Below are 25649 nucleotides of genomic sequence, written 5' to 3' on the forward strand. Positions count from 1 at the left end.
TAAACGCGCAGTCGAGGGCCGCGCGCAGAACGGAGGAGGTCCTAGAGCGGCGGAGCTGACTCGACGCGACTGAGGCGCACGCGGTCCGCGCCGGCGTCGCACTGGGATTGGCCTGCCCGCGTTTTCCTCCGCCCCCCCGCCCTTCGTCGGGGCCGACTTCCCGTGGGTTTTTCCGGCCCTCCAGCGTCGCTCGGGAGCGAAGGGCTGTTGGCCAGACCCGGAGCTCCCGGAGCGCGCAGCGGCCGCGGACACCAGGAGGCCGCGCTCCGCCTCCGTCACCATGAGGCCCCGGAAAGTCTGCCTACTCCTGCTGCTCCTGGCGCTGGCGCAGCTGCTGGTCGTGGCGAGCGCCGATGGCCCGGACGAAGGTGAGCGCGAGCGCGCTGTGGGGCTGGCTGTGCTTGCGGGGACTGCAGAGCTGTGCGGGGGCTCGGGCGCTGCGACCCCAGCTTCCGCGCGGTCCGCCCCAGAACTAGCGACTGGCGCCGAGCCCGGGGCAAACTTGGCGGAGTTGAAGGGGCGGGGGTGGTGGCAGTGGTTGGATCGCTTTGGGGCTCCCAGGAGCGGAAGGCTGCCAGAGTCTCCTGGGCTCCGACTCCCTGGAAGCCCCCTGTCACCCGAGGCTTGGAGAGGGCTGCAAAGCGCCTGTTTTGCTGCTGGCTCCTTGGCCCTAATTTGCTGATTTTCCTCAGGTTCAGGCTGACTCTCCAAGCGAACACGCCCAGGGAGTGGGAAGGGAAGAGAAGGGGCGAGGGCGTGAAGAACCAAGCGCGAGTTCTTTGGAGCGGCAAGCATTTTACCTCTTAAAATGTGGTCTGCAGATTTGGAAATGATTAATCCAAAGATGCTGGTTCGAGGGAGAAAGGGATGGCTTGGTTTGCGCCTTTTATTTACTTTGTGCCAGTTCCTGCACTCGGTTTTGGGAGGAAGAGATGGTGAGTGTGGTCCCTGCCTATGAAGCGCGCACTCCAGCGGAATAGTAACAGCTACTGGTCATGGTTCCTGCGTTTTTCTTCGAAATCAGCTAACTGCAACCATAAGAGAACTCTGAAGATTAGGAAGTACTAGTTAAGAAAAGGTCCTCATTCTTAGAGAATAGTAGCCCGGTACTGGTCTTAACCTTCTTTCTCTGCCCTGACTTTTAATCACTAGCTTTTTAACTTACTGAGTTTGTTCCAATATAAATATACACTCTTTTCTAATATTAGTGTGTAGGGAAATTGTGAACTTTATACCCTTTCAAACACATTGAGTAACTTCTGTGTGGGTCACTGATTCAAAGAGAGTCTTTGCCCAAATAGGAAAGGAAGTGAAAACCCACACTGGGCGAGAAAAACACCTGCTGAAAGGAACCAGAAAGCGGGGCTGCTTAAAATTTGTGTCTTGAGACCTTTACCCAAATCGCCTGAGTGCTTATTTAAATAGAGATACCCAAAATACACTGAAGCAGAATGCAGGTGTGGGCCCCGGAATCTGCGATTTAAGTCAGTTCTCCATTGAGACACAGGCAGAATGAACCTCGGGAGGCACAGTGAATTTTGAGGACCAGTGTGGGTGGAAGGTAGTTTTTGGAACATAGCGAAAAAGTACGATAGCACTGTTTTAAGGGTTTCGATCCAGTGATTCTGTTTTGGGGGGGATTCTTGAGAGGGCTGAAAGAGTCGCTTTAGGAGCTATTAGGACCAGCAAGTTTATCCTTTGGGTCAGAGGTCACTAACACAGTAGAGTCCCTGGGAAGCAGTTGCTCCCGGGGTGAGCCTAGGAATCCCAAAGGTCATCATGGCCAAGGGCAGGCCTTCTGGGGCTTCTAGCTCCGTTTATTTTTTTTATTTTTTATTTTTTTGGAGACAAGGTCTTGCCACTGTTGCCCAGGTTGGAGTGCAGTTTCATGATCATGGCTCATTGCAGCCTCAAACTCCTGGGCGCATAGGATCCTCCTGCCCCAGCCTCCCAAGGAGCTTGGACCCCAGTTGGTGGTGGTGTTTGTTTTTGAAAGCACCAAGCTATGGACTGGCTAATTTTTTTTTTTTTTTTGGGGGGGGGGGGTTAGAGGTAGGGTCTCACTATGTTTCCCAGGTTGGTTTCGAACTGGTTTCAAGCAGTCCTCCCACCTTAACTTCCCAGTGTTTGGGATTACAGGCGTGAGCCACTTTGTGGGCTTACCTTGACCGCTTCTCATCCCAGAGGATGTGCCTCGGCCCTTCATTGTCAAAGCCTGTCATAGATTCACATATTACCTGTACAAGAGATTTATTTCAGGGCTGCACTACCCCACCCCGGCTTTTTGCTTTTCGTTTGTTTGTTTCCTTTTTGCTTCTGTTACATTTTAAATTCAAACAGCTCAGTGGTGTCTAGGCACCCAAATACCCTCCTTCCCCCAACACAGTTACTAAATACAGGTTAAGCCCTGATGGCTTAAGCCTCAGGTTGCATGGCTTTCTGTGTCTCAGGTTAGAAGGTTCCTGTGCTCTACACATCCTTCCTGCTGAAATAGGAAAGGAAAATATTCTGATCCTGTTTGTTGTCTGCTTTTTTGTGGGATTGGTTTGTTTAGATTTAAAAGTAAGTGGAAATTCACCTGTGTTTCATGCTAAGGAACTGTTAAACTTCCCTCCTCTTTTCATTCCTGAGACATTATTATTTTCAGAGCCATAAAAATTTGGAAAATCTAAATGATTCCACCAAAAACTTTGGGTGTATTGAGAAGAAAATCTAATGCGACAATATAGCATAGCAGTTAAGTGGTCAGGACCCTCTAGCTTTGTGATCCTTGGACAGGTGACTGAAGTTCCCTGCATCTCAATTTCTTCATCTGCAAAGTGTAATATGGCCTGTAATACAATCTCCCTTAAGGGGTGAAGTGGCGTGTTTAAGAGCCCAGCACAGTGCCTGGCGCATATAATAAATATCAGCTGTAATGATACCATAGCTGACAACACAGTTTTTGTTTCTGTGTTTAATAGAAACTCTTCAGTAGTGGCTGGATGGTAGTTAGTGAAGCTGTCTCAGGCACTTCTCTGGTGGAGATGAGAATGATCAGCTGAGGATGGAGAGTGAGGACATCCTGAAAGGAGCTGCCTGCGTCTGGGCAGGAACCCAGTGTTGTGATCAGGTGTGCCCCGTGGGAGTGGACAGGGACTGCAGCAACCTGCTTAGATTAGGGTCCCACATTTCAGGAGGGACCTTAGCATGTGGACTGAGCAATGTGGAGATGAACGTGGGAGTTTATTTGTCTCATGCTGAGGAAGGTTGCACCTTTTCAGAAGGTGCCGAAAGGTTCTGGATATGTTTTCTATCCTGGAATAGCCACCTTTAAAAATGAAGCCCAGTGAAAAGTGTTTCCCACTGATTGTGGAGTGTTTTGCTTGCAGGGATGTGTGGGTTTCTCATAGATCAGAGTCTAGAGCCCGCACCTTCCCAAATTGCAGAGGAATCAATCCTGGGCTTGTCTGTTAGCTGGGGAGGGATGGAAAGGGAGGGGTCATGCAGTTCAGAGTTCTTAATTACATAGAGAATGTCCTATCATTTTGTTTATCCTTTAAAAAGACAATGGAATTTTTTTTTTTTTTTTTTTTTTTTTATAAGACAGTCTCACTCTGTCACCCAGGCTGGAGTATTGTGGCATGATCTTGGCTCAGTGCAACCTCTGCCTCCTGGGTTCAGGTGATTTTCCTGCCTCAGCCTCCTGTGTAGCTAGGATTACAGGCATGTGCCACCACGCCCAGCTAATTTTTGTATTTTTAGTAGAGACAGGGTTTTGTCACGTGGGCCAGGCTGGTCTCAGACTCCTGACATCAGGTGATCACCTGCCTTGGCCTCCCAAAGTGCTGTGATTACAGGTATGATCCACTGCAACTGGCCAAAATTCATTTTTTAAAAGGGTTGAGAAATAAATTGCCCCTTAGGAATGCTGTGTCCCATGGCGGCTAGTCAGCTCCCACTTAATCATGAGAACTCTATCACTCAGTAGTGTTGAGAGCCTACTTGAGACTGACCATAGGTAAGAGCACATCTGGAAAGGAGTTGCCCATGTGGTCATGTTTTAGGGCTCTTCACTACAAAGCTGTGCACTGAGCCAATTATTGAGTTTCCCTTCCTCTCCTAGCTGTGACCCCCAGCTGGAAAAGTAGATTAAGTCCCCAGTGCTTTACTTCTGACCTTCCTCCAGTCTTCCCATCTGTTTGCAAGTAACTTTGACTCTTACTGGGCAGGGCAGCTAGGTAGTGAGAGTGGATACGGATGGCCCCAAAGCCCTACCTAACTGCCAGCCAGGGGCCCGTGTGAACACAGCATGGTGCCTACTGGCCCTGACTGGAGCAGAGAAACTGCAGAATATCTCGGCATCAAGTCCCCAGGTCATTTTGAATGGACTCTCAAGTGAGGGGCCCTGTGGAAGGCCACTGTGACTAGGGTCTCACAGGTCAGCCTAGTTCTCAGCCCTTTCCTTACAGGACTGCTGTAGGCGGGATCCCTTTGCCTAGGGCAGAGACCACAGCCTCTAATTCACAAGGACAGGGGCAGATAGTGTGTGCTGCCAGTCAGAAATAGAAGGGGCTTTGGTCTGATGTGAATGTGAAAAAACAAGCTGAGGCCTTCAGTCCTGGAATGATGGGATGTTAGTTACTATTGGGTTGGTGGGTTGGTACAAAAGTAATTGGGTTTTTTGCCGTTTTAAAAAAATGGCAAAAACCGCAATTACTTTTGTACCAACCAAATATTTGGGCCTAGTCTTAGTTAATGACATCAGAGCAAGATGTGTATCCTCACATGGTTCTTTCAAAGGCACAGGTAAATAGAGTGGTGGGTAAGATTTTCTGAATAGCCCAGAGCAGAGGCTCTTTTCTTTTTTCTCCCTCTTAGGGGTCTAGAATGATCTGAAGCAGGAGACCAGCAAACCTTTGGAACATTAGGTTGCCCTCTCCTCCTCTGGGAGATGTCAACCTGGCCCCTGCCTGTGCCGTCAGAGACACACAGTCCTGAGACCCCAGAGTGGGAGGTGGGCCTGCGCCCAGGCTGGCTTCCTCTGCCACCTGCACTTCTGACAGCGCCTGGGAAGTTCCTGCTGTGGAGGGAGAGGTGGCAGGCAGAGGCTCATCTCAGATTGGTGGGTTTGCTTTTGGCATTTTAGAGCTGTTTCTCCCTCCCCCGACAAAGGAGGAGCTTGGGCCTGAAGTTGGAACAGGAATGTGCAAGTCAGGAAAAGCTGTGGGATGCTTAAAAGGAAAAGGGCTGAGTGGGGGTGACTGATGAGCTGGTGGGCATTCTTGTTGGCTTTTCTGTAATGTTTGCATATTGTTAAATGTTGACAGTGATGAGCAAAGCTGCCCCCCTCCTCCTGCCCCACGCAGACCCAAGGAGCGGGCTGGAGGAGCAGAGGGCAGCACAGCTATGTGGGGCGGGTGCAGGCTGCCTCCAGTCCAAGTAGCCACAGAGTCCACGAAGGGTTCCTTCATCAGAGTTGATGAGTCCCAGGAGTTCAGGGATTCCAGGAGCAAGTTTCAGGCCCTGACCTCACCCACAGGCCCAAACAATAACTAGCAGCATTCATTTACCTCCTGGGACACATCTCCAGAAAAGAGTAATTGGCCCCTGGAAACATTCTGGCTTCAGCGTTAATGAAATTACCTTGCTTACTGTGCCCAGTTCTGTTTACTGGTATGATAGTAGCCAGAGAACCTGGTTAATAAAAACAGCATTTCCATGTTCTTTGTATCTATGGTTTGGCAAAAAAAAAAAATTAAATTGAACCTCGAACAAGTAAATATACACAATTTCTCACATTCTAGGAAGAAAACTTAGCTTCCAAACAAAGGTGTAATTTTTGATACATGTTGACCTCATCAATTTCTATGTTTGTCAGCCCAAAATAACTTCTGCCCCGGAGATTACTCAGAGGTGCCTTTATAAGTAAAATGTGATTCCTCGCCCTCTTCCCCTTCACCGTTGAGCCTTTTCCTCAAGGATTATAAAACCCCAAAGGCTGTTTTTTATGGGTATGAGGTAAAATGTCACCCCCTTTCAGAAATGTAATTAGTATTCCATCGTCTGCAATGAAAAGTCAAGATTGAGTACTCATTTCCTGTTTGTAGTCTTTTGGGGCCAGGCAGGTAATTTGTTCATGGGAGGTGTTCCTGAGGCCCTGACTGTGGAAAGCATACAGGGTGAGGAGGAGGAGGCACATCACTGAGCAATAATCTTGAACACAGACAAGCTGGGGGGATCATGAAATGCGGTGCCCCTGAAACTCAGAGTGTGACATGTAGAGAGCGGAGCCCGAGCTGCAGGACTGAGGCCTGGGAAGATTGCAGAGGGTGGTACAGGGGAGTAGGGAGGAGGTGGCCAATGCTGAGACTCTCTGGGCTCAGGGCAAGGTTTGCAGAGCGAGGCAGGGGGCCGCGACTCGGAAGGGTAACCTGTCCTGCCCTCCAGCTTTCACTGGGACATTTGGACTTTATATTCTAGAGCTGTGGTTTTCAGATACTATTTAGCTATGACTTCCCTCTGAATGAAATTTTAAGTGGCAAACTTAGAACAGAATTGCTGGCATGAGGGAGGCCTGATGTCACCAGCCAGTCACGTGGTGGGCGCCCCAGGGACCTCCTAGGACTCATGACGCATTCCGAAGCGTTTGGGTTTTAGGAAACTTTTAAGGAGAGTCACCACCAGGTTTCTAACCAGTCTGGGCATTTTCACTCAGATTCTTCTAACAAAGAAAATGCCATTGAGGATGAAGAGGAGGAGGAGGAGGAAGATGATGAGGAGGAAGATGACGACTTGGAAGTTAAGGAAGAAAATGGAGTCTTGGTCCTAAATGATGCAAACTTTGATAATTTTGTGGCTGACAAAGACACGGTGCTGCTGGAGTTCTATGCTCCTTGGTAAGGACCGCATTCTAATTCCTGCAGGTGGACAAGCGCTGTGCTCCGTGCACTCAGCCCCTCACCAGGGCATCCAGACCCGGGGGGGTGGCAGTGTCTGGGTGCAGGAACTTGCACTCTAGCTGTAGAAATGCTGGGAGCTCAGTCGTTCTACCACTTTGCGTTGAACGGCCAGTGAGCCAGCCCTCATGGAAGGCGTTGTCCTCTTAGTCCAGTGGGTTAAAGATGAATACATTCTCTGATGGTCACAGCTGGGGGACGGGCATTTAACAAGCAGCAATCACACAGAGCCCTCTGTTGGTAACAGACACGTCCTTGTTACAGATTCTGCCCCAACCTGTCTCAGGCCACCCGCCTTCCTCTTCCCTCAATGGCTGGTGCTCAGGCAGCTGCTCCAAGCGCAGGCTGTTGGCCTGTGTGGTGGAGTTTTTACTATACAACAGGCCCTGTGGGGGACTAGTCAGGCATCCCCACTTCTTTTACTGTCATTACCCCTCCTGGTACAGTCCATTAGAGCTCTCATGTTCCTCTCCTCCCTTAGCTCTCCTCTGCTGTTTTGTATCTCATGACCCCTGCTTTGCTTTTCTGTCTCCTGCTCTCCCTGTTTCACTTCTGAGACCAAATAGTCAGGATATACTCACTTTTGTCCAGTGCCTGAGGGTCACGCATAGCACAAGTGTTTTTTATAAAGCATCTAAATAGGCTGGGTGTGGTGGTTCATGCCTGTAATTGTAGCACTTTGGGAGGCCAAGGCGGGCAGATCACTTGAGACGAGGAGTTTGAGACCAACCTGGCCAACATGATGAAACCCCGTCTCTACTAAAAATACAAAAATTAGTCAGGTATGGTGGTGCACACCTGTAGTCCTAGCTACCCGGGAGGCCAAGGCAGGAGAATTGCTTGAACCCAGGAGGCGGAGTTTGCAACTGGCTGAAATATGCGACTGTACTGCAGCCTGGGCAACAGAGCAAGATTCTTGTCCCCCCAAAAAATCTAAGTAGTCCTTTTAACATATCTATGAGATTATTCCTCTTTCATAAATTATCAGATTTCATCCTTTTTGGTTCAAAGATCCTTTAACACTCTTAAAAAGTGAGGACCTCGAAGAGCTTTATGTGGGTCATGTTTATCAATATTTATCATATTTGAAGTTAAAACTGAGAAATTAAAAAAAAAATTTTGAGACAATTTCACTCTTGCCCAGGCCAGAGTACAATGGCATGATCTCTGATCACAACCTCCACCTCCTGAGTTCAAGTGATTCTCATGCCTCGGCCTCCCGAGTAGCTGGATTACAGGTGCCTACCACCACGCCAAGTTACTTTTTGTATTTTTAGTAGTGGCAGAGTTTCAGCATGTTGGCCAGGCTGGTTTTGAACTCTTGGCCTCAAGTGATCTTCCTGCCTCAGCCTCCTAAAGTATTTTTTGTAAAGATGGAGTTTCTCCATGTTAACCAGTCTGATCTGAAACTCCTGGGCTCAAGTGATCTGCCCACCTCAGCCTCCCAAAGTGTTGAGATTACAGACGTGAGGCACCGTGCCAGCCAAAGACTGAGGTTTAGATGTTGAAAGTATTTGCCTAGGGCAGAGCTGAAATTTAAACCTAGACCTGTTTGACTTTGAACTTTTTTTTTTTTTTTTTTTTTTTTTTTGAGACGGAGTTTCACTGTTGTTACCCAGGCTGGAGTGCAATGGCGCGATCTCGGCTCACCGCAGCCTCCGCCTCCTGGATTCAGGCAATTCTCCTGCCTCAGCCTCCTGAGTAGCTGGGATTACAGGCACGTGCCACCATGCCCAGCTAATTTTTTGTATTTTTAGTAGAGACGGGGTTTCACCGTGTTGACCAGGATGGTCTCGATCTCTTGACCTCGTGATCCACCCGCCTCGGCCTCCCAAAGTGCTGGGATTACAGGCTTGAGCCACCGCACCCGGCCTTCCCAGCTGATTTTTTGTATTTTTAGTAGAGACAGGGTTTCACCATGTTGACCAGGATGGTCTCGATCTCTTGACCTTGTGATCCACCCACCTCGGCCTCCCAAAGTGCTGGGATTACAGGCGTGAGCCACCGCGCCCGGCCCGACTTTGAACTTCTTTATGTTTTGTTGTATCTCTCTTAACTGCAGATATTTCTAAAAGTTCTCATTTTTGTGTTGCTATAACAGACTACCTGAGACTGGGTGATTTATAAGAAAAGAGATTTATTTCAATCACAGTTCTGCCAGCTGGGAAGTATAAGAGCATGGTGCCAGCATCTGCTCAGCTTCTGGTGAGGGCCTCATGCTGGTTCCACTCCTGGCAGTAAGTGGAAGGAGAGTGGGCACATACAGAGATCACATGGTGAGGAGGAAGCCAAGCTTGCTCTCTTTTTTTTTTTTTTTTTTTGGGATTCACTCTTGTTGCCCAGGCTGGAGCGTCGGTAACAGTCTTGTCTTTGGCAACCTCCGCCTCCAGGTACAAGCGATTCTCCTGCACCTCACCCTCCTGAGTAGCTGGGATTACAAGTGCCCACTCCTACGCCCAGCTAATTTTTTGTATTTTTAGTAGAGACAGGGTTTCACCATGTTGGCCAGGCTGATCTCAAACTCCTGACCTCAGATGATCCACCTGCCTCAGCCTCCCAAAGTGCTAGAATTACAGGTGTGAGCCACCATGCTGGGCCATGCCAAGCTCTTTTAAGCTACATTCCTGAAAGTGCATTTACCTATTCATGAGGGATCCACCCTTATGACCTAAACCCTTCCCACTAGGTCCCACCTCCCAACACTACCACATTGGGGATCAGATTTCAACATTGTGGTGTGGACAGACCACATCCAAACCATAGCAGTATGTATCATTGGATTTGACTCTCCATAGGTACACTTAATGTTTTTCCCCTCCCTAATCTGATTGTTAGGTGTGGACATTGCAAGCAGTTTGCTCCAGAGTATGAAAAAATTGCCAGCACATTAAAGGATAATGATCCTCCCATTCCTGTTGCTAAGATCGATGCAACCTCGGCGTCTATGCTGGCCAGCAGGTTTGATGTGAGTGGCTATCCCACCATCAAGATCCTTAAGAAGGGGCAGGCTGTAGACTACGAGGGCTCCAGGACCCAGGAAGGTGAGCTAGTACCTGAGCTGGTGGAGGAAGAAATCCTTCCCCGAGGAACAGAAAGTGCAGAGAATGGGAATTTGGGTAATAGAGGAAGAAAAGTTGAGGGTACCAGGGACTGACTTTCTTAGGAGCCCTAGCCCTCTGGAATGTTTACTTGTTCTTAGGGCAGCAGAAGGCATCTTTACATTTCAGACTCTGCAACTGAAGACTTGGTCAGGACTGTTAAGAAATGGGCCAGGCACGGTGGCTCACACCTGTAATCCCAGCATTTTGGGAGGCCAGGGTAGCTGGATCACTTGCGGTCAGGAGTTCAAGACCAGCCTGACTAACATAGTGAAACCCCGTCTCTAAAAATACAAAAATTAGCTGGGTGTGGTGGCTCATGTGTGTAATCCCAGCTACTTGGGAAGCAGAGGCAGGAGAATTGCTTGAACCCGGGAGGTGGAGGTTGCAGTGAGCTGAGATTGTGCTATTGCACTCCAGCCCGGGTAACAGAGTGAGACTCTGTCTCACAAAATAAATAAAGGCGGGGCGCGGTGACTCATGCCTGTAATCCCAGCGCTTTGAGAGGCCGAGGCAGGTAGATCACGAGGTCAGGAGATCAAGACCATCCTGGCCAACATGGTAAAACCCCATCTCTACTAAAATACAAAAAGCTAGCCGGGCATGGTGGCACTCACTTGTAGTCCCAGCTACTTGGGAGGTTGAGGCATGGGAATTGCTTGAACCCGGGAGGCAGAGGTTATAGTGAGCCGAGATCGCACCACTGCACTCCAGCCTGGCGACAGAGCACTACTCCATCTCAAAAAAATAAATAAGTAAAAAACAAGAGTGTTAGGAAATGACATCAGAGGCCAGCGTTCTTGGTTGTGGTCTAGAACAGTGGTTCTTAATGTTTAGCAAGCATCAATCACCTGGAGGGCTTGTTCAGATTGCTGGGCCCCAGTCCCAGATTTTCTGATTCAGTACATTTCAGCCCAGATACAGCACAAGTCAGGCCAGATAATCTGCATTTCTTACAGGCATTCAGGGCTCACCATTGCAACCAGCTCAAACCCATGTGCTGAGAACCACAGGTGCAGAAAGCCACATCCAGGGGTTCTCCATGGATGTCTGCAATCTGGCATGATGGATCCCTGCCTGGCTCACATTAGCCACTACATAAATTTTTTTAAGTAAATGAATCAATAAAATCATGGTATCCTTTAGCAAAGGCATATCTCTCTTAATCACTGGCACCCAAAAAAAAAAAAAAAGAGGCTGCATTTTTCCCTTCCCAATGTGGAGTAGAGGAAAGAACATTCAATAAACTTCTGGTCCTTTTAAGATAGGCCTGTGTTCTGGACGAGTGCCTTCCCCTTGCCAGGCCTCAGCTTCTCATCTGTGGAGCATGGTGTCAGTTGGATGTGGTCTGAGATCACACCTCCGAGGTGGTGTGAGAGGCTCTCCTCTGCTCCTTTAAGCAGTGGAGCTCATTGTGAGGTACACAAAGAAAATGGAGTCACTTGCGCTGATATTTAGTGTTATATTTTGTTTGTCTGTTGACTAGGTAATATGTTTATATACTTGGTAATTCAAAGAGGTAGACTAATGAATAGTCTTTCTTCTCTGAGCCTGGGTGATCCAGCTCCTCTCTGAGAAAGTACTAGTGTAACAAGTTTCTTCTGTGTTGTTCAGAGATATTTTGTATACTTAAAAGCAAGTGTGTGTATGTGTGAGAGTTGTTTTTTTGTTTTGTTTTGTTTTTGTTTGTTTGTTTTTTTAAGACGGAGTCTTGCTCTGTGCCTCAGGATGGAGTACAGTGGTGCAGTTTTGGCTCATTGCAGCCTCCACCTCCTGGGTTCAAGCAATTCTTCTGCCTCAGCCTCCTGAGTAGCTGGGATTACAAGTGCATGCCACCATACCCGGCTTTTGTATTTTTAGTAGAGACGGGGTTTTACCATGTTGGCCAGGCTGGTCTTGAACTCCTGGCCACCCATGACCCACCCATCTTGGCCTCTCAAAGTGCTGGGATTACAGACATGAGCCACCACTCCTGGCCTGAAAGTTGAGTACTTCTGTCGTTGCAAAGTAAATAGGCATATGTGTTTGGATGTCTGTGGCCAATGTGTGACTGTGAGAGACATGGCCATTTTGGAACCTTTAGAGCAGTGTATGCTATGCTTTGGTAAATGGGCCTCCCACGTGTTAACTGGCTCAGAACCCCTGAGTGTGGGCTAGGGGCAGGGGACAGACACTTCATGCTGTGAATGCACAGAGGAGGTGTTTGTCATGTTTCAATTTGAAGACTGCAGCTTTGTAGAAGTGGTTTTAGATTTGGCTCCTTGGTAGATTCTACAGTGGGGAAAAAGAGTGACGGTTTGCAACCACTGGTCCTAAGAACTGCTTGGCACATTTTTTGTATGAATATATTGTTCCACTCCTGGAATTCATTTCTGGGGAAATGAGGTCACAGACGAGCATTTTTAAAAGGCCTTCTCAGGTAGTGCCACTGCAGCCTGAGCAGTGGGAGCTACTGCTCCTCTTTTAACTTTTCCTTTTTTTTTCTTTTTTTTTGCACACATCTTACGAGGTATGTAATATAGTAACATTAGATGTGAATGACTAAATATATATACATTTTGTATGTGTAAAAGAGATGCCCACAATTGTATCCATAGGCATATGTAATCATGGTGGTAAAGGAAGTCTTCATCATCAGCAAGTCTTAGGCCATCTGGAGAGGTTTGCAGGCTGTGGAGATGCAATGGACAATGTTGGGAAACAGCGAATCTTCTGACTCTTAACTGTATCCCCAAAGCTGCAGAGATACGGCCGGGTTTTAGGAAGTCGGACATCTGTTCTTGTGGGCCCCGACACTTGCTTTTTTCCCCTTCCCCATCTGCTTCTGGAGGGAGGTGAAGCACCTACCAGTTCAGGCCTTATGTGCTCAGTCTTGTTTGGTTTCTTTCAGAAATTGTTGCCAAGGTCAGAGAGGTCTCCCAGCCCGACTGGACGCCTCCACCAGAAGTTACGCTTGTGTTGACCAAAGAGAACTTCGATGAAGTTGTGAACGATGCAGATATCATTCTGGTGGAGTTTTATGCCCCATGGTAAGGTGATGTCAGGCCCTTCCTGTATTCGGTACCCTTCTGGGTGGGCACTAGGTATGGGGTGGCAGGCGCAGACAGCAGGCCCCTGCCCGTGAGGCAGGAACAGCAGAGGAGCAAGGTGGGCGTGAGTTGCAGGCCAGGGTTGAGGCGCCAGGTCTTCTGGAAGAAGCGTGGCTGTAAGGGAGCTGTTGGGGGAGTGGATGTGGAAGGACTGCCAAGTAGTCCATTCTTGGGGGTAGAGAAGGGACCCAAAGGAAAGAGGATGGCAGAAAGAAAGGTGGCCAGAGTGGGAGCAAGTACAGTGGCTGGTCTGAGCTGCCCAACTTGGGAAACTGAAGTGGCTGCTTCGTGAGGAGGGGAGGGGAGGGGAGGGAAGGCAGGCATGACTGGGTGTGTGTGGATAAGCCGGGAGCAGTCAGAGTGGAGCAGAAGAAAGATAGTTTGAGGGAGAGGGGAACCTAGCTCCGGGAGAGACCATCTGCCTTCCTAGGAGACGGCCCAGCATACTGTTTATCTTGGTGAGTTTGCGGTGGGTCACCTGTGGTTCTAATTCCTCAGCAGTCCTGGTATGTCTGATCATTAGTCCAGCAAGAACTGCCTCAGGTGGGTGTGTTCTGTAGTGAGTCCCAGGAGAGCTAGTAGGACAGGAAGCTGTTGGGCCTAGAACCAGCAGGTGGGGGCCATGGCTGATGAACAGGCCAGGGGATGGGTTGCACTTTCTGCACAGTGGGGTCAAGTTTAGGATATCCTTGTTCCAGGCAATGCTTGGACAAGTCCAAACCTGAAGTTAAGGATTCTATAGCAGAGACCTGGGAGTTGTTGGGTGTACAGATGAAAAGAGAAGACAGACAGATGGTTGGAGAAGGAAATGACCTGGGAGAGAAGGAAGGAAGCGTCTGGGACACATGGGCATCCTCCGAACCCTCCTGTGATGCTGGGAGATACAGGCCCTTGTTTTGCTACACATGGGGCCCTGGCCTGATGTGTGAGAGGGAGAGCGGCAGCTGCACGTCTTACTGGCGGCCTGCTTTGTGGCTCACTCAGGAGCCAGGTTGCTGCACAGCACACGCTCAGCGTGTACTGCGAGTTCCCTGGTTTATGATGCCTCAGAGGATGATTATCCATTTATTCACAAATAGTTTTTTGATCTTTTGATGTGTTTTTTGTGTGTGTGTTGTGAGAGGTTGTTCGTTTTTGGTTTGGTTTTCTGAGATGTTTTGAGATGAGGTCTTGCTTTGTCACCTGGGATGGAGTACAGTGGCACCATCATAGTTCACTACAGCCTGGGCTCAACTGATTGTCCGGCCTCAGCCTCCCTAGTAGCTGGGACCACCGGTGTGTGCTACCACGGCTAGCTAATTCAAAAAATATTTTAGAGAGATGAGGTCTCGTTACGTTGCCCCAGCTGGTCTTGAACTCCTGGTCTCAAGTCACCCTCCCGCCTCAGCTTCTGGAAGCACTGGGATTACAGGAATGAGTCAGTGCCAGCCAGCAAATGGTTTTGAAATTGCAGGATGCACCCTTTAATTCATTTGGGTGTCCTAAAGACTTTGATAAGACAGTATGTGTCAGACCCCAGTTGGGTATGATTGTTTTTTCTTTTTTGAGACGGAGTCTTGCTCAGTCACCCAGGCTGGATTGCAGTGGTGTGATCTCAGCTCATTGCAACCTCTGCCTCCTGGGTTCAAGCAATTGTCCTGTCTCAGCCTCCTGAGTAGCTGGGATTACAGGTGCCTTCTACCATGCCTGGCTAATTTTTATATTTTCAGTAGAGACGGGGGTTTTGCCATGTTGACCAGGGTGGTTTCAAACTTAAAACCTCAGGTGATCTGCCCACCTTGGCCTCCCCATGTGCTGGTATTACAGGTGTTAGCCACTGCGCCTGGCCAGTTCTTGTGGGCGATGGGCTATGTGACGTAGTCCTGACTCTAGGGGACTCTCCCTTATCTCCTCCCTGGGTGGTCTATGTCAGTGAGGGTTTGTGACGCTCTTCTGTTCTCCATGACTGTTCCTGTTACCTGGACCTGCCAACACTCCCCTCACCCCACCTCCTGTGGGCTCTTAGCTAGTTCCTTGCCTTTCCTTGGATCCCAGCGCCACTGCTTCTCCCTCTCTGAAGCCATCTGTGACATATCCTTGTTGGCTCCCAACTCCCCAACCAAGCCCTCTTCCTTAAGACCCTGTCTCTCTTGGCCTTTGCCATGTATTCCCCCGTGCCACAGTTACTAACATCTGTCTGAGTGTGTCCTGTTCTTGTGTGTACACTTGCCCCACCCCTAGTGTGAATGCCATGAGATGAAGCCTGTGTCTGTCCTGCAGGAGGGCCCGAGGGCCTAAGAGTCTAGGAGGCATTTGGAGGTTTACTACGTGTGGCCAGGTAACTGGGGAGCACAGGATGGGTTTCTGCAGCTCACTTAGCTAGAAAGTGAGTCCACACTAGAATGAGCCCCTGACAAACCAGTTTCCTCTTGGCAGGTGTGGACACTGCAAGAAACTTGCCCCTGAGTATGAGAAGGCTGCCAAGGAGCTCAGCAAGCGTTCTCCTCCAATCCCCCTGGCAAAGGTCGATGCCACCGCAGAAACAGACCTGGCCAAGAGGTTCGATGTCTCTGGCTATCCCACCCTGAAAATTTTCCGCAAAGGAAGGCCTTTTGACTACAATGGCCCACGAGAAAAATACGGTATGGCCACTCCCTTCTCTCCCACCGCAGTGGGGAAAGGAAGGTCCCTGGCAGGAAGCTGTTCTGGAAGGTGCTGGGAGCTGGCAGGCATGGGCTGCGGGAGATGAGCAGTTCTGAGGGTCCCTGCTCAGGCATGTGCCCCGCTCCCAGGAATCGTTGACTACATGATCGAGCAGTCCGGGCCTCCCTCCAAGGAGATTCTGACCCTGAAGCAGGTCCAGGAGTTCCTGAAGGATGGAGACGACGTCATCATCATCGGGGCCTTTAAGGGGGAGAGTGACCCAGCCTATCAGCAGTACCAAGATGCCGGTGAGTTGTGGCCCTTTGGGCTGAACAAAATGTGCATGCCCTGGGCTGTCGGTTGTTGTCTGGTTTTGTAGAAAGCTCCTGGGACATCATTTAGTGGGTAGTTTGATGAGCTACCTGTGGGAATAAGCTTCCCATTCTGGGGTTGGTGCTGGGGCTGGAGCTGGAGATGAGTCCCCTGTGGCCCTCCTGGCCTCGATGCAGGGGAGGAGCACAGTCAGACTGGTCCCAGCTCCATGTCTGCCTTCCAGAGCCCGAGCCCCTCTGCTAGAGGGAAGGTCCTCAGGCTGTGAAGTACAGGTTTCTGAATCAGACTGGCTTTCAAGTCCTGGCTCTTCCAGTTATCACTGTGACCATGGGCAATGACTCAGTTAGCCTGGTGGTCTCTTGCCCAAGGTGGTGGTCTTTCCGAGAGGTTATTAAATTGAGATAATGTAGATGAAGTGCTTAGAAACGTGCCTGATAATGCTAAGTATGTAATAAATGCTAGTCTTGCTAGCCTGAGGAGTAAAATGACTACGAACAGCTGCCAGCAATAGCATTCTGTGAGGGTAGGGGCCCAATCCTGACATCCATCATCTGCCTAGGTCTGGCTCCTGATGCCTGGGGACAGGTGTACTCAGGGTCCTCACCATCTGTATTAATGTCTTCTGAGTGCCACCCTCTCCCCCTCCACCAAAACCAGCTTGACTTTCTGTGTTAAGTACTAATTATAATCTTTCAAATGCACAGCTTGCCATTTAGTGCTAATCTGGTGCTGTACAGTTACAACTGTGCATATGTCAAATGCAGATTAATGTTGTATAAAACCAGTAGAGCTAAGTTCCCTTCGTCTGTTAATTAGGTGGCCTTGTTATTCACTTGTAACTCATCAGGAAGAAACTTGCAGAAGGAAACCCCAACCCACCCAGGGTTGTGGGCAGCAGGGGAGTCCCCAGCCCTAAGTCTGAATGCAAGTTAACTTGCATTGACGTGCATGTAAATCCCTGGGGAATGTGTTTAAAATGCAGGTTCCAGTGCAGTGAGTCTCGGGCAGGCCTGGCACCGTATCCCAAGGAGTCAGAGAGTCAGGGTCTGTGATTTGGCATGGGCAGGTTTAGGGCTACAGATGGGGCAAGAGTCACTGGGCCTGCTATGCCTGTCTGCTTATGAAAAAGGTCTTTGGGCCATGAGAGAGGGGGTAGCCCCAGGGACACAAGGTGTTTACAGACAGGCTGGCAGGGCTGGAACAGAGAGGCTGGCTGGTGGGATGAAAGGGTCTGTGATCCTGGGGGGCTGGAAGTGAAGTTCTTGGTGCGAGTCTGTCTCTGCCTGAAGCCAGCTGACTACAAATCCCGGGGAAACCTGGAGGCTTAGAACAGCACCGTCTTAGATAGATGGGGCATTATTTATTTTGAGACTGGGCTCTCACTCCAGTTGCCCAGGCTGTACTGCAGTGGTGTGATCTCAGCTCACTGCAGCCTTAACCTTCCCAGGCTCAGCTCAGGTGATTCTCCCACCTCCCAAGTAGCTGGAACTACAGGTGAGTGCCACCACATCCAGCTAATTTTTTTTTTTTTGTAGTGACGAGATTTTGCCACGTTGCCCAAGCTGGTCTCGTACTCCTGGGCTCAACTGGGGGAATTACAGACATGAACCACAGCACCCAGCCCATGTGGCCTTAGTGGATTTTAATGCCCCTGTTATAGAGAAGGACCTGCAGCTCGGAACAAGCCTAAAGCTACAAAGTTAGTAGGTCACAAAATTATGATTTGAATCTAAGTCCATCTGACTCTGAAAGCCACAAGCTTATCCAGGCTGTTCCTCCATCCCCTGCCCTCCCAAAAACATGGTTTACCATCTCAGCCATGTGTGTCCTATAACCCAACTGGGGGTCACAAACCTCTAGTCCGAGAGCCTTTCAAGGATAGAGTGGCACCAGTGTTTAAATCTCAGAATCGGCCCAGGATGAGTTTGGATGCCTTGGGGAGGAGAATAGGGAGAACTGAAGGTGCATTTATCTGTAGGATCTAGGGTAGGGATTGACACTGGGCCACGCACCCAGTGCAGCCATTGCCTGTCTTTGTGTGTGACATCTCAGCTTCATTTGTTCACACCCTGTCCAGCTGCTTTCGCCCTGCAGCAACAGAGTTAAGCAGCTGCGACAGACAGTGTGGTCCTTCGAGCCGAAACTGCTCCTCTCTAGTCCTTCTCAGAAAGTTCGCCCAGCCCTGTTGTAAGATGTCCTCAGACTGTGGGTTTCATCATGCATTTTCACAGATTTGGGTAGAAGTATCTTTAGCTAAAGAACTTCATTCGGAGCTCCAGCCCACAAACAGGCAGCCCACCAACCCAAGGAGGGGAAATGTAAACCCTTACGAAGAGGGCTGGGTGTGAAAACTCAACATAGGGATATAGGACTGTGTGCTTCTCACACAGGCTCCAGAACATTCTGCCTGCCAGAGAATCTGTGCTGCCTGTAGACATCGGTAGACAGCAGGTCCTGGCAAATTGGCCCTGTTTTTCGGTGAATATATATATATATATATATTTTTTTTTTTTTTAAGACAGTCTTGCTTTGTCACCAGGCACCAGGCTGGAGTGCAATGGCGCGATCTCAGCTCACTGCAACCTCCGCCTCCTGGGTTGAAGCAATTATCCTGCCTCAGCCTCCCGAGTAGCTGGGACTACAGGTATACACCACCACGCCCAGCCAATGTTTGTATTTTTAGTAGAGACGGGATTTCACCATGTTGGCCAGGATGGTCTTGATCTCTCAACCTTATGATCCGTCCACCTCGGCCTTCCTAAGTGCTGGGATTACAGGTGTGAGCCACCGCACCTGACCCTCTTCTTCTTTTTTTTTTTTTTAATATAAAGACGGGGTTTCACCATGTTAGTCAGGCTGGTCTTGAACTCCTGACCTCAGACTATCCGCCCGCCTTGGCCTCCAAAGGGCTTGGATTACAGGCGTGAGCCACCACGACTGGCTGACCCTCTTCTTTTTTTAATTTATTTTATCTTTGTAGAGATGGGGACTTACCATGTTGCCCAGGCTGGTCTTAAGCTCTTGGGCTTGGCTGAGTGTAGTGGCGCATGCCTGTAATCCCAGCACTTTAGAAGGCCAAGGCAGGCAGATCACTTGAGGTCAGGAATTCGAGACCAGCCTGGCCAACATGGTGAAACCTTGTCTCTATAAAAATAGAAAACACAGTTCGGCATAGTGGCATATGCCTATAGTCCCAGCTGCTCAGGAGGCTGAGGCAGGAAGGAGAATTGGCTTGAAGCTGGGAGACAAAGGTTGCATTGAGCGGAGATCACGCCACTGCACTCCAGCTTAGGTGACAGAGCCTGTTTCAAATGAATAGATGAACTAACTCCTGGGTTTAAGCAGTCCTCCTGCCTCAGCCTCTCAAAGTGCCAAGATTATAGGCTTGAGCCACCGTGCCCGGCCAAGACTTAGACATTATATCTGTACCAGGTTTCTAAAAACAAATGTCCTTTTAAGTGTTTAAGTTATAGGAATTGTCCACACAATTTATGGTGGTGACTTTTTTCTTTCTTTCTTTTTTTTTTTGAGACTGTCTCGCTCATCACCCAGGCTAAAAGGACAGTGGCGTGATCTCGATTCACTGCAACCTCTGCCTCCCCAGTTCAAGCAATTCTCATGCCTCAGCCTCCCAAGTAGTTGGAACTACAGGCCTGTGTCACCACACCTGGCTAATTTTTGTATTTTTAGTAGAGCTAGGGTTTCACCATGTTGGCCAGGCTGGTCTCAAACTCCTGGCCTCAAGTGATCCACCCACCTGGGCCTCCCAAAGTGCTGGGATTACAGGTGTGAGCTACCATGCATGGCCTACAGTGGTCATTTTCAGAACATTTTCTTTGGCTGATGTGGGTAATAAATTAAATCTCAGACATTTAGGCAGTTTAAAAAATAACATCTTATTCTGTTAACTTTTCAGCTAACAACCTGAGAGAAGATTACAAATTTCACCACACTTTCAGCACAGAAACAGCAAAGTTCTTGAAAGTCTCCCAGGGGCAGTTGGTTGTAATGCAGCCTGAGAAATTCCAGTCTAAGTATGAGCCCCGGAGCCATGTGATGGACGTCCAGGTGAGCAGGGCCCTCTGCCATGCCATCCTCAGGCACGCAGCCCCTGTGAGGACTCTGCTTTGGGCCACCTCTGAGGTTTCAAATGTGGAGATTTCGCTCTGTCTGCAAGGTCTGGAACTCCTTTTCCAGCGCCCTCTCCCCACCCCACAGGTTTTTTGTAGGTGGCCTGTGGTCAGTTTGCTGGAGGGACAGGGCTGGGGCTCCTGCACACCTAGCAGGTCTTGGGGCCTGGCAGAGCTCCACCTGATTTTGCCAGAACAGTTGCTGCCACCCCTCATCCCTCCTGGCAGGCAATCACCAGTCTCCCTCCAGCGCCTGTTCCACTGTGTGTTTGGCCTGGGCCAGCACATGGTGCTTGGTGGAGGCGAAGCCATGTTTGCTGGGGCCACTCAGGCTGCGGGCTACGAAGGGACGGCAGCTTTTTCTGTTCACCAGAGGGAGCTGTTGAGCTTGGTGGGTGGAGTTTGCCTTTTCTTTCCCCTATTGTCCTCCTGTACTTCATCCTCCTGGAGTGGGATACACTCAGCCCTAGAGGGGCAGTGGGAGTTCCAGCTAGGGGGAGCCTGGGGCCAGTTCAGCTTCCTGAGTGCTTTAGACAGGGTCTCGCACTTCAGTGAATTGATCTCAGATTTGGAAGGATCCTAGATGTTGAGTCTGAAGCTTCTGATTAACAGAGATTGGGCTGCAGAAAAGTGAGCTCTACCCTCCCCAACCCCTGCCCGGACCCCACAGCTCTAGGTGGGAAGCAGAGCTGAGACTGGGGTGCAGGGGCCTTTCCAGGTCCTACTGGCCACATAGTGTCAGGACCCTGGCTGTTTGGGCTGTGGGCTCTCATGTGACCTGGAGGAAGGGGCATGACAGGACAGAAGTCCCGGGGCCCTGCACCAGAACACGCCAGTACCTTGGAGAGCACAACCTGAATCTTTCAGTCCCCTGTCCTCTGTTTCGTTTCTCAGTCTTTAGTCCTGTCGCTCCTTCTCAAGGTCTGTGCGTCCATCCCATCTGTTTCTCTGCCAACTGGAGGCTTAGGGCAGCTCTCCTCTTCTCTAGACTCACAGTGACTGCTGTGACCCCTCCCCCCAGCTTCTCTTCCATCCAGAGATAAGATCCTGGGCCCAAAGAGGGTCCTGATGAGCTTGGGGGGCCATGGATCGCAAGAATCGGACACAGCTGTGTGCGGTAGTTCATGTTCCAGGAAAGGGATCTGTGGCTTTCAGTAGATCCTTAAAGATCTGTGTGGTCGTGTCTGTTGGGAACATTGCTGCTGCTCCCAGTTCCTCTGGCATTTCCCTGCTGAGTGAAGTGCATGCAGCGCAGTGTCATGGTTAAAGACTCCATGGCCTTCTGCCGCCTGGGAGATAGTCGGATCATCTGTGCCTTAGCATGGCCTCCCAGACCCTCCTTTCCCACCTTTCCAGAACATCCCACCCTCCACTGCTGCCACGCCAGGCCCTCTTTGTGCCTCGTGCCCTCTCTCAGTCTCTGCTGCCTCCTCCCTGGGTGTCTCTGCTCACGTCCCGCCAGCAGGGCCGTCTCGCTCTTTAGTGCCACACGAGACCCCCTCCCTGAGTGCCCCATCCCTACAGGAGCACTTGGGCTCATGGGCCCACCCATGACTGGCTGGCTGTACAGCCTTGGGCAGGTGGCTGACCCTGCTGTGCCCACCTCTGGAGGGCAGTCTGTGGGGGACTCAAGTCCTTGTGAAGTGTGAGCCCTTGGGACACCGTGCGTGCACGAGCACACCCTGCTGCCTACCCGAGCGTTCGTGCTCTCAGCACCTGCCGCTGTCCACAGCCGGTCACCAGTGCTGTGTGAAATCAGAGCTGGATTCACCTGACACTGAGGCATCTCTCCCAGAAAGCTTCATGGTCCAGCTGGAACAGCTGCATCGCTGAACCTGTCCAGGTACAGCTGGCTGGCCAGACTGTGCAGAGCCCTCTATGGCCCAGCCTCCCTCTCCAGAGGGAGGAAGGGAAGGTCTCAGCCAGCCATCTTTGTCTGACTCCAAATTCTTCCCCAAGGCAGCACCGCTATGCTGTAGTGTGCAGGTTAAGGGGTGATTTTTCAAGACTAGACCACCTACCAGCTGCATGAACTTGGGCCTCACTTCACCTTGTCATATGTGAAATGGGCCTCCTAGGGCTGTCCTGAAGATTGCACCAGCTAAAGGTAGAAAGTTCCACACAGCTTAGTCCGTGGTAACCCTTCCTGTATGCCAAGAGCCAGGCCTACCTTGAGTGGTCTCTTTTTGGCATTAGTAAGCCCACACCCTGAAAGAAAGTGCCAAGGTATCTGCCTTTTCCCAAGAAGCCATCTACAGTCCACTGGAGGGAAAGGAGCCCTGAAAGATAGGAGGAAATTACTGGGTGTGCTTGAATGGGGTCACCCCTGGGGTGTTTTGCCACCTGAAGCTGATCCCTTCAAAGTAGCCACTCCCCTGAAATCCCTCAAACATTGTACCCAAGCACAGTGGTGGGTGGGGAGATGGTGGCCCCCTCACCTGTTCTCTCTCTAAAGCAGGGCTCCACTGAGGACTTGGCCATCAAGGACTTCATACTGAAGCATGCCCTGCCCCTGGTCGGCCACCGCAAGGCCTCCAATGATGCTAAGCGCTACACCAGGCGTCCCCTGGTGGTTGTCTACTACAGCGTGGACTTCAGCTTTGATTACAGAGCTGGTGAGGGACCCCCACCAAGACTTGCCGGAGAGGGGGTGGGTATGGACTCGTCCATTTAGGCGAGATGGGGCATTCAGGGAGGTGTGGCTCTATGTACATGGCTCACTCAGAAATCCCAGCCTGGGGCCCTTGTGGGTTGGTGGTTTCCCTTTTTAGCAAGAGGGGAGCTTAGATTCAAGTCCAGTGCCCTCTTAGGGTTGAGGTAGCTGAGACCTGGAGGAGTTCAGAGGCTGCAGAGCTGGGACTAGACCAGCCCCCGGCCTCAGGCAGCCGTGGCCGTGCCACCTGGGCACAGGTCTCATGGGCCTGTTGAGCTTGCATCTGTGGCCCACCTGCTACAAGTGGGGCTTTTCCAGAAATGCATTTCCCTCCAATCAAGGCAAATCCAGCGCTTGAGCGTTGTCAGAATATTAGCGACAGGACCTGAAGCCTGACCTCGGAGTCTGAGCTGGGACTTGCTCTGTGGCTGCCTGGCTTACGGCCCTTGATCCCTTTCAGCAACTCAGTTTTGGCGGAGCAAAGTCCTAGAGGTGGCCAAGGACTTCCCTGAGTACACCTTTGCCATCGCGGATGAGGAGGACTATGCTGGGGAGGTGAAGGACCTGGGGCTCAGCGAGAGCGGGGAGGACGTCAACGCCGCCATCCTCGATGAGAGCGGGAAGAAGTTTGCCATGGAGCCGGAGGAGTTTGACTCTGACACCCTTCGCGAGTTTGTCACTGCGTTCAAAAAAGGTGAGCCGTGGCTGGGGCTGGGATCTCCCTTCAGCTGCTGTGCCCCTCACACAAAATCCAGACAGGCCATAGGGCGTCTAGTGCTCTGGCCATGGGCACAATGCCCCCACAAGTCAGCCAGAAGCCCCCTTCCACCCCTGAGGGACCCTCTGCTTCTTGTCCAGAGAAGGGTTGGGTGGGACCCCAAACTCCAAGGCACCAGAACAGCTTAGAAGAAGGAACATTTGCAAGTATTATTTTTTTTCTTGGCAGTTCTTCCAGTGTTTCCTTTGAAAGCAAAAGCCAGATTTGGGGTCCACCGCAGGGCTTACCTAGCATCACTCAGCACCAGCATGCTAAAATTTGGGACCAGGGCCGGGGTGTGCAGAAGGGGTCATCTGAAGAGGGAGCCCAGACAGGGTGAAGTCTGGGTGTGCTGAACACCCCTTCTGGCTTCAGAGCCTGACTCGAGCCTCTTCACCTTCGGCCACCTTGCTTTGCAGCTTTAAACAGAGCCTCTGTTGATCTTGGCTGAGCACATGGCCCCAGGTCCCCAGCACCAGCCACATTGTAGGCAGACCATGCTGTTGCAATGTCTGTGGGTTGTCCTGGCACTTCCCCACCATGGCTTCTGGGCCCTCGGTGCTAGTGCTCACAGGACCTCCTCTTCCCTGGGCAGCGACTTTTTATCATGGCCTCCCTCACAGGACCCGATGGCCCCTTAGGCTGGGGCTGGAGCCACCTGCAGCCTCTCTGGCCTTTGCAGGGACAGAGGGAGTAGAGGATAGCAGCTCGCCAGAGAAATAAACTGCCCATTGTCGGGATGGGGCTTTTGGAGACAGGCTTTTCTGTGTCACTTGCCCCTCTGGTGGCCACACCAGCTTCACTGCCTGGTCCAGAGGAGGCCCCAGAATCTTTGGCCTTTTCAGCACTGACGCCCCCTACTCTGCCTTGCTTTCCTTGGCAGGGAAACTGAAGCCAGTCATCAAATCCCAGCCGGTGCCCAAGAACAACAAGGGACCCGTCAAGGTCGTGGTGGGAAAGACCTTCGACTCCATTGTGATGGACCCCAAGAAGGACGTCCTCATCGAGTTCTACGCACCGTGGTGCGGGCACTGCAAGCAGCTGGAGCCTGTGTACAACAGCCTGGGCAAGAAGTACAAGGGCCAAAAGGGCCTGGTCATCGCCAAGATGGATGCCACCGCCAATGATGTCCCCAGCGACCGCTATAAGGTGGAGGGCTTCCCCACCATCTACTTCGCCCCCAGTGGGGACAAAAAGAACCCAGTTAAATTTGAGGGTGGAGACAGAGATCTGGAGCACTTGAGCAAGTTTATAGAAGAACATGCCACAAAACTGGGCAGGACCAAGGAAGAGCTCTGAAGGCCTGAGGTCTGCAGAGGGTGGGAGCAAGCAGACGCCCTGTGTGGCCCGTGGTCAGGGCGCCCGCGCCGAGGCCGGCAGCGAATGGCGGTATCTCGGATTCCTTTTTTTTTTTTAATACTTCGGCATTTCACCTCATGCTCTGAATACTGAATAACCATCAATGACTCAATAGCTTAGTCCAGATTTTTACAGAGGATACATCTATTTTTATCATTATTTGGGGTTTGATTTTTTTTTTTTTTACACCTTCTAATTTCTTTACTATTTCCTCAAAGCAGATAATTCTTCTGTGTGAAAATGTTTTCTTTTTTAATTTAAGGTTTAAAAACCCTTTGCCAAATCATGTTGATTTTGCTCTTTGTTTTTCGTTGTCTGAGGAATCGTCAGTGTAGAAGATTGGGCTTCTGGTGTGTGTTTCTGATTCTTCCTGTTTCGGCACAAAGTGGGAGCTGGCACTGAGCACTCTGCCTGGGGTGCCTTTTCAGGCTGGGTGTCGGCAGGCAGTCTCCCTGCAAACCAAGGGACGTGGGCGAAGGGACATGGTCCAGGTCCAGGGTTCCCCAGAGTGGGCTCAGCTCCAGGGAGAGGCCACCCATGTGGCAGCCCCACCTCTTCAGAGCACCCAGTGCCGGAGCAGAAAGGACCCTGGACTCGACGCGGAGACTGAGGGTGGTAGAAAAGTTAGAGTAGGCTGGTTGCAGTGGAATAAAACGTTATTGAAAATGAA

The 25649-nt window shown here is 50.6% G+C and overlaps 1 protein-coding gene across 3 annotated transcripts; it reads left to right on the top strand.

The window, feature by feature from the left end:
* On the top strand, nucleotides 1–25649 carry PDIA4 (protein disulfide isomerase family A member 4). 3 transcript variants are annotated; one of them, XM_032245120.1, is made up of 10 exons: nucleotides 1–368; nucleotides 6698–6878; nucleotides 9774–9979; nucleotides 12927–13065; nucleotides 15527–15663; nucleotides 15897–16055; nucleotides 19997–20148; nucleotides 22669–22825; nucleotides 23324–23557; nucleotides 24504–25649. In XM_032245120.1, the coding sequence occupies exons 1-10, from the start codon at nucleotides 281–283 to the stop codon at nucleotides 24917–24919; spliced, it is 1869 nt and encodes a 622-aa protein (XP_032101011.1). In that variant the 5' UTR covers nucleotides 1–280; the 3' UTR covers nucleotides 24920–25649. The 3 variants fall into 3 exon arrangements, with proteins under 3 accessions (XP_032101011.1, XP_032101009.1, XP_032101010.1); XM_032245118.1 differs by having other exon boundaries at nucleotides 15541–15746; nucleotides 22666–22825; XM_032245119.1 differs by having other exon boundaries at nucleotides 15541–15746.

Source organism: Sapajus apella, unplaced genomic scaffold (genome assembly GCF_009761245.1).
Source record: "Sapajus apella isolate SASKATOON/1434 unplaced genomic scaffold, GSC_monkey_1.0 scaffold56, whole genome shotgun sequence".
NCBI classification, from domain to species: Eukaryota; Metazoa; Chordata; class Mammalia; order Primates; family Cebidae; genus Sapajus; species Sapajus apella.

Excerpts from the sequence above, each read along its gene's own strand:
- PDIA4 (XM_032245118.1), top strand. The coding sequence starts at position 281 with ATGAGGCCCCGGAAAGTCTGCCTACTCCTGCTGCTCCTGGCGCTGGCG. Across the intron at positions 9,980-12,926 it reads GGGCTCCAGGACCCAGGAAG|AAATTGTTGCCAAGGTCAGA; the intron begins GTGAGCTAGTAC and ends GGTTTCTTTCAG. Across the intron at positions 23,558-24,503 it reads TGTCACTGCGTTCAAAAAAG|GGAAACTGAAGCCAGTCATC; the intron begins GTGAGCCGTGGC and ends TTTCCTTGGCAG.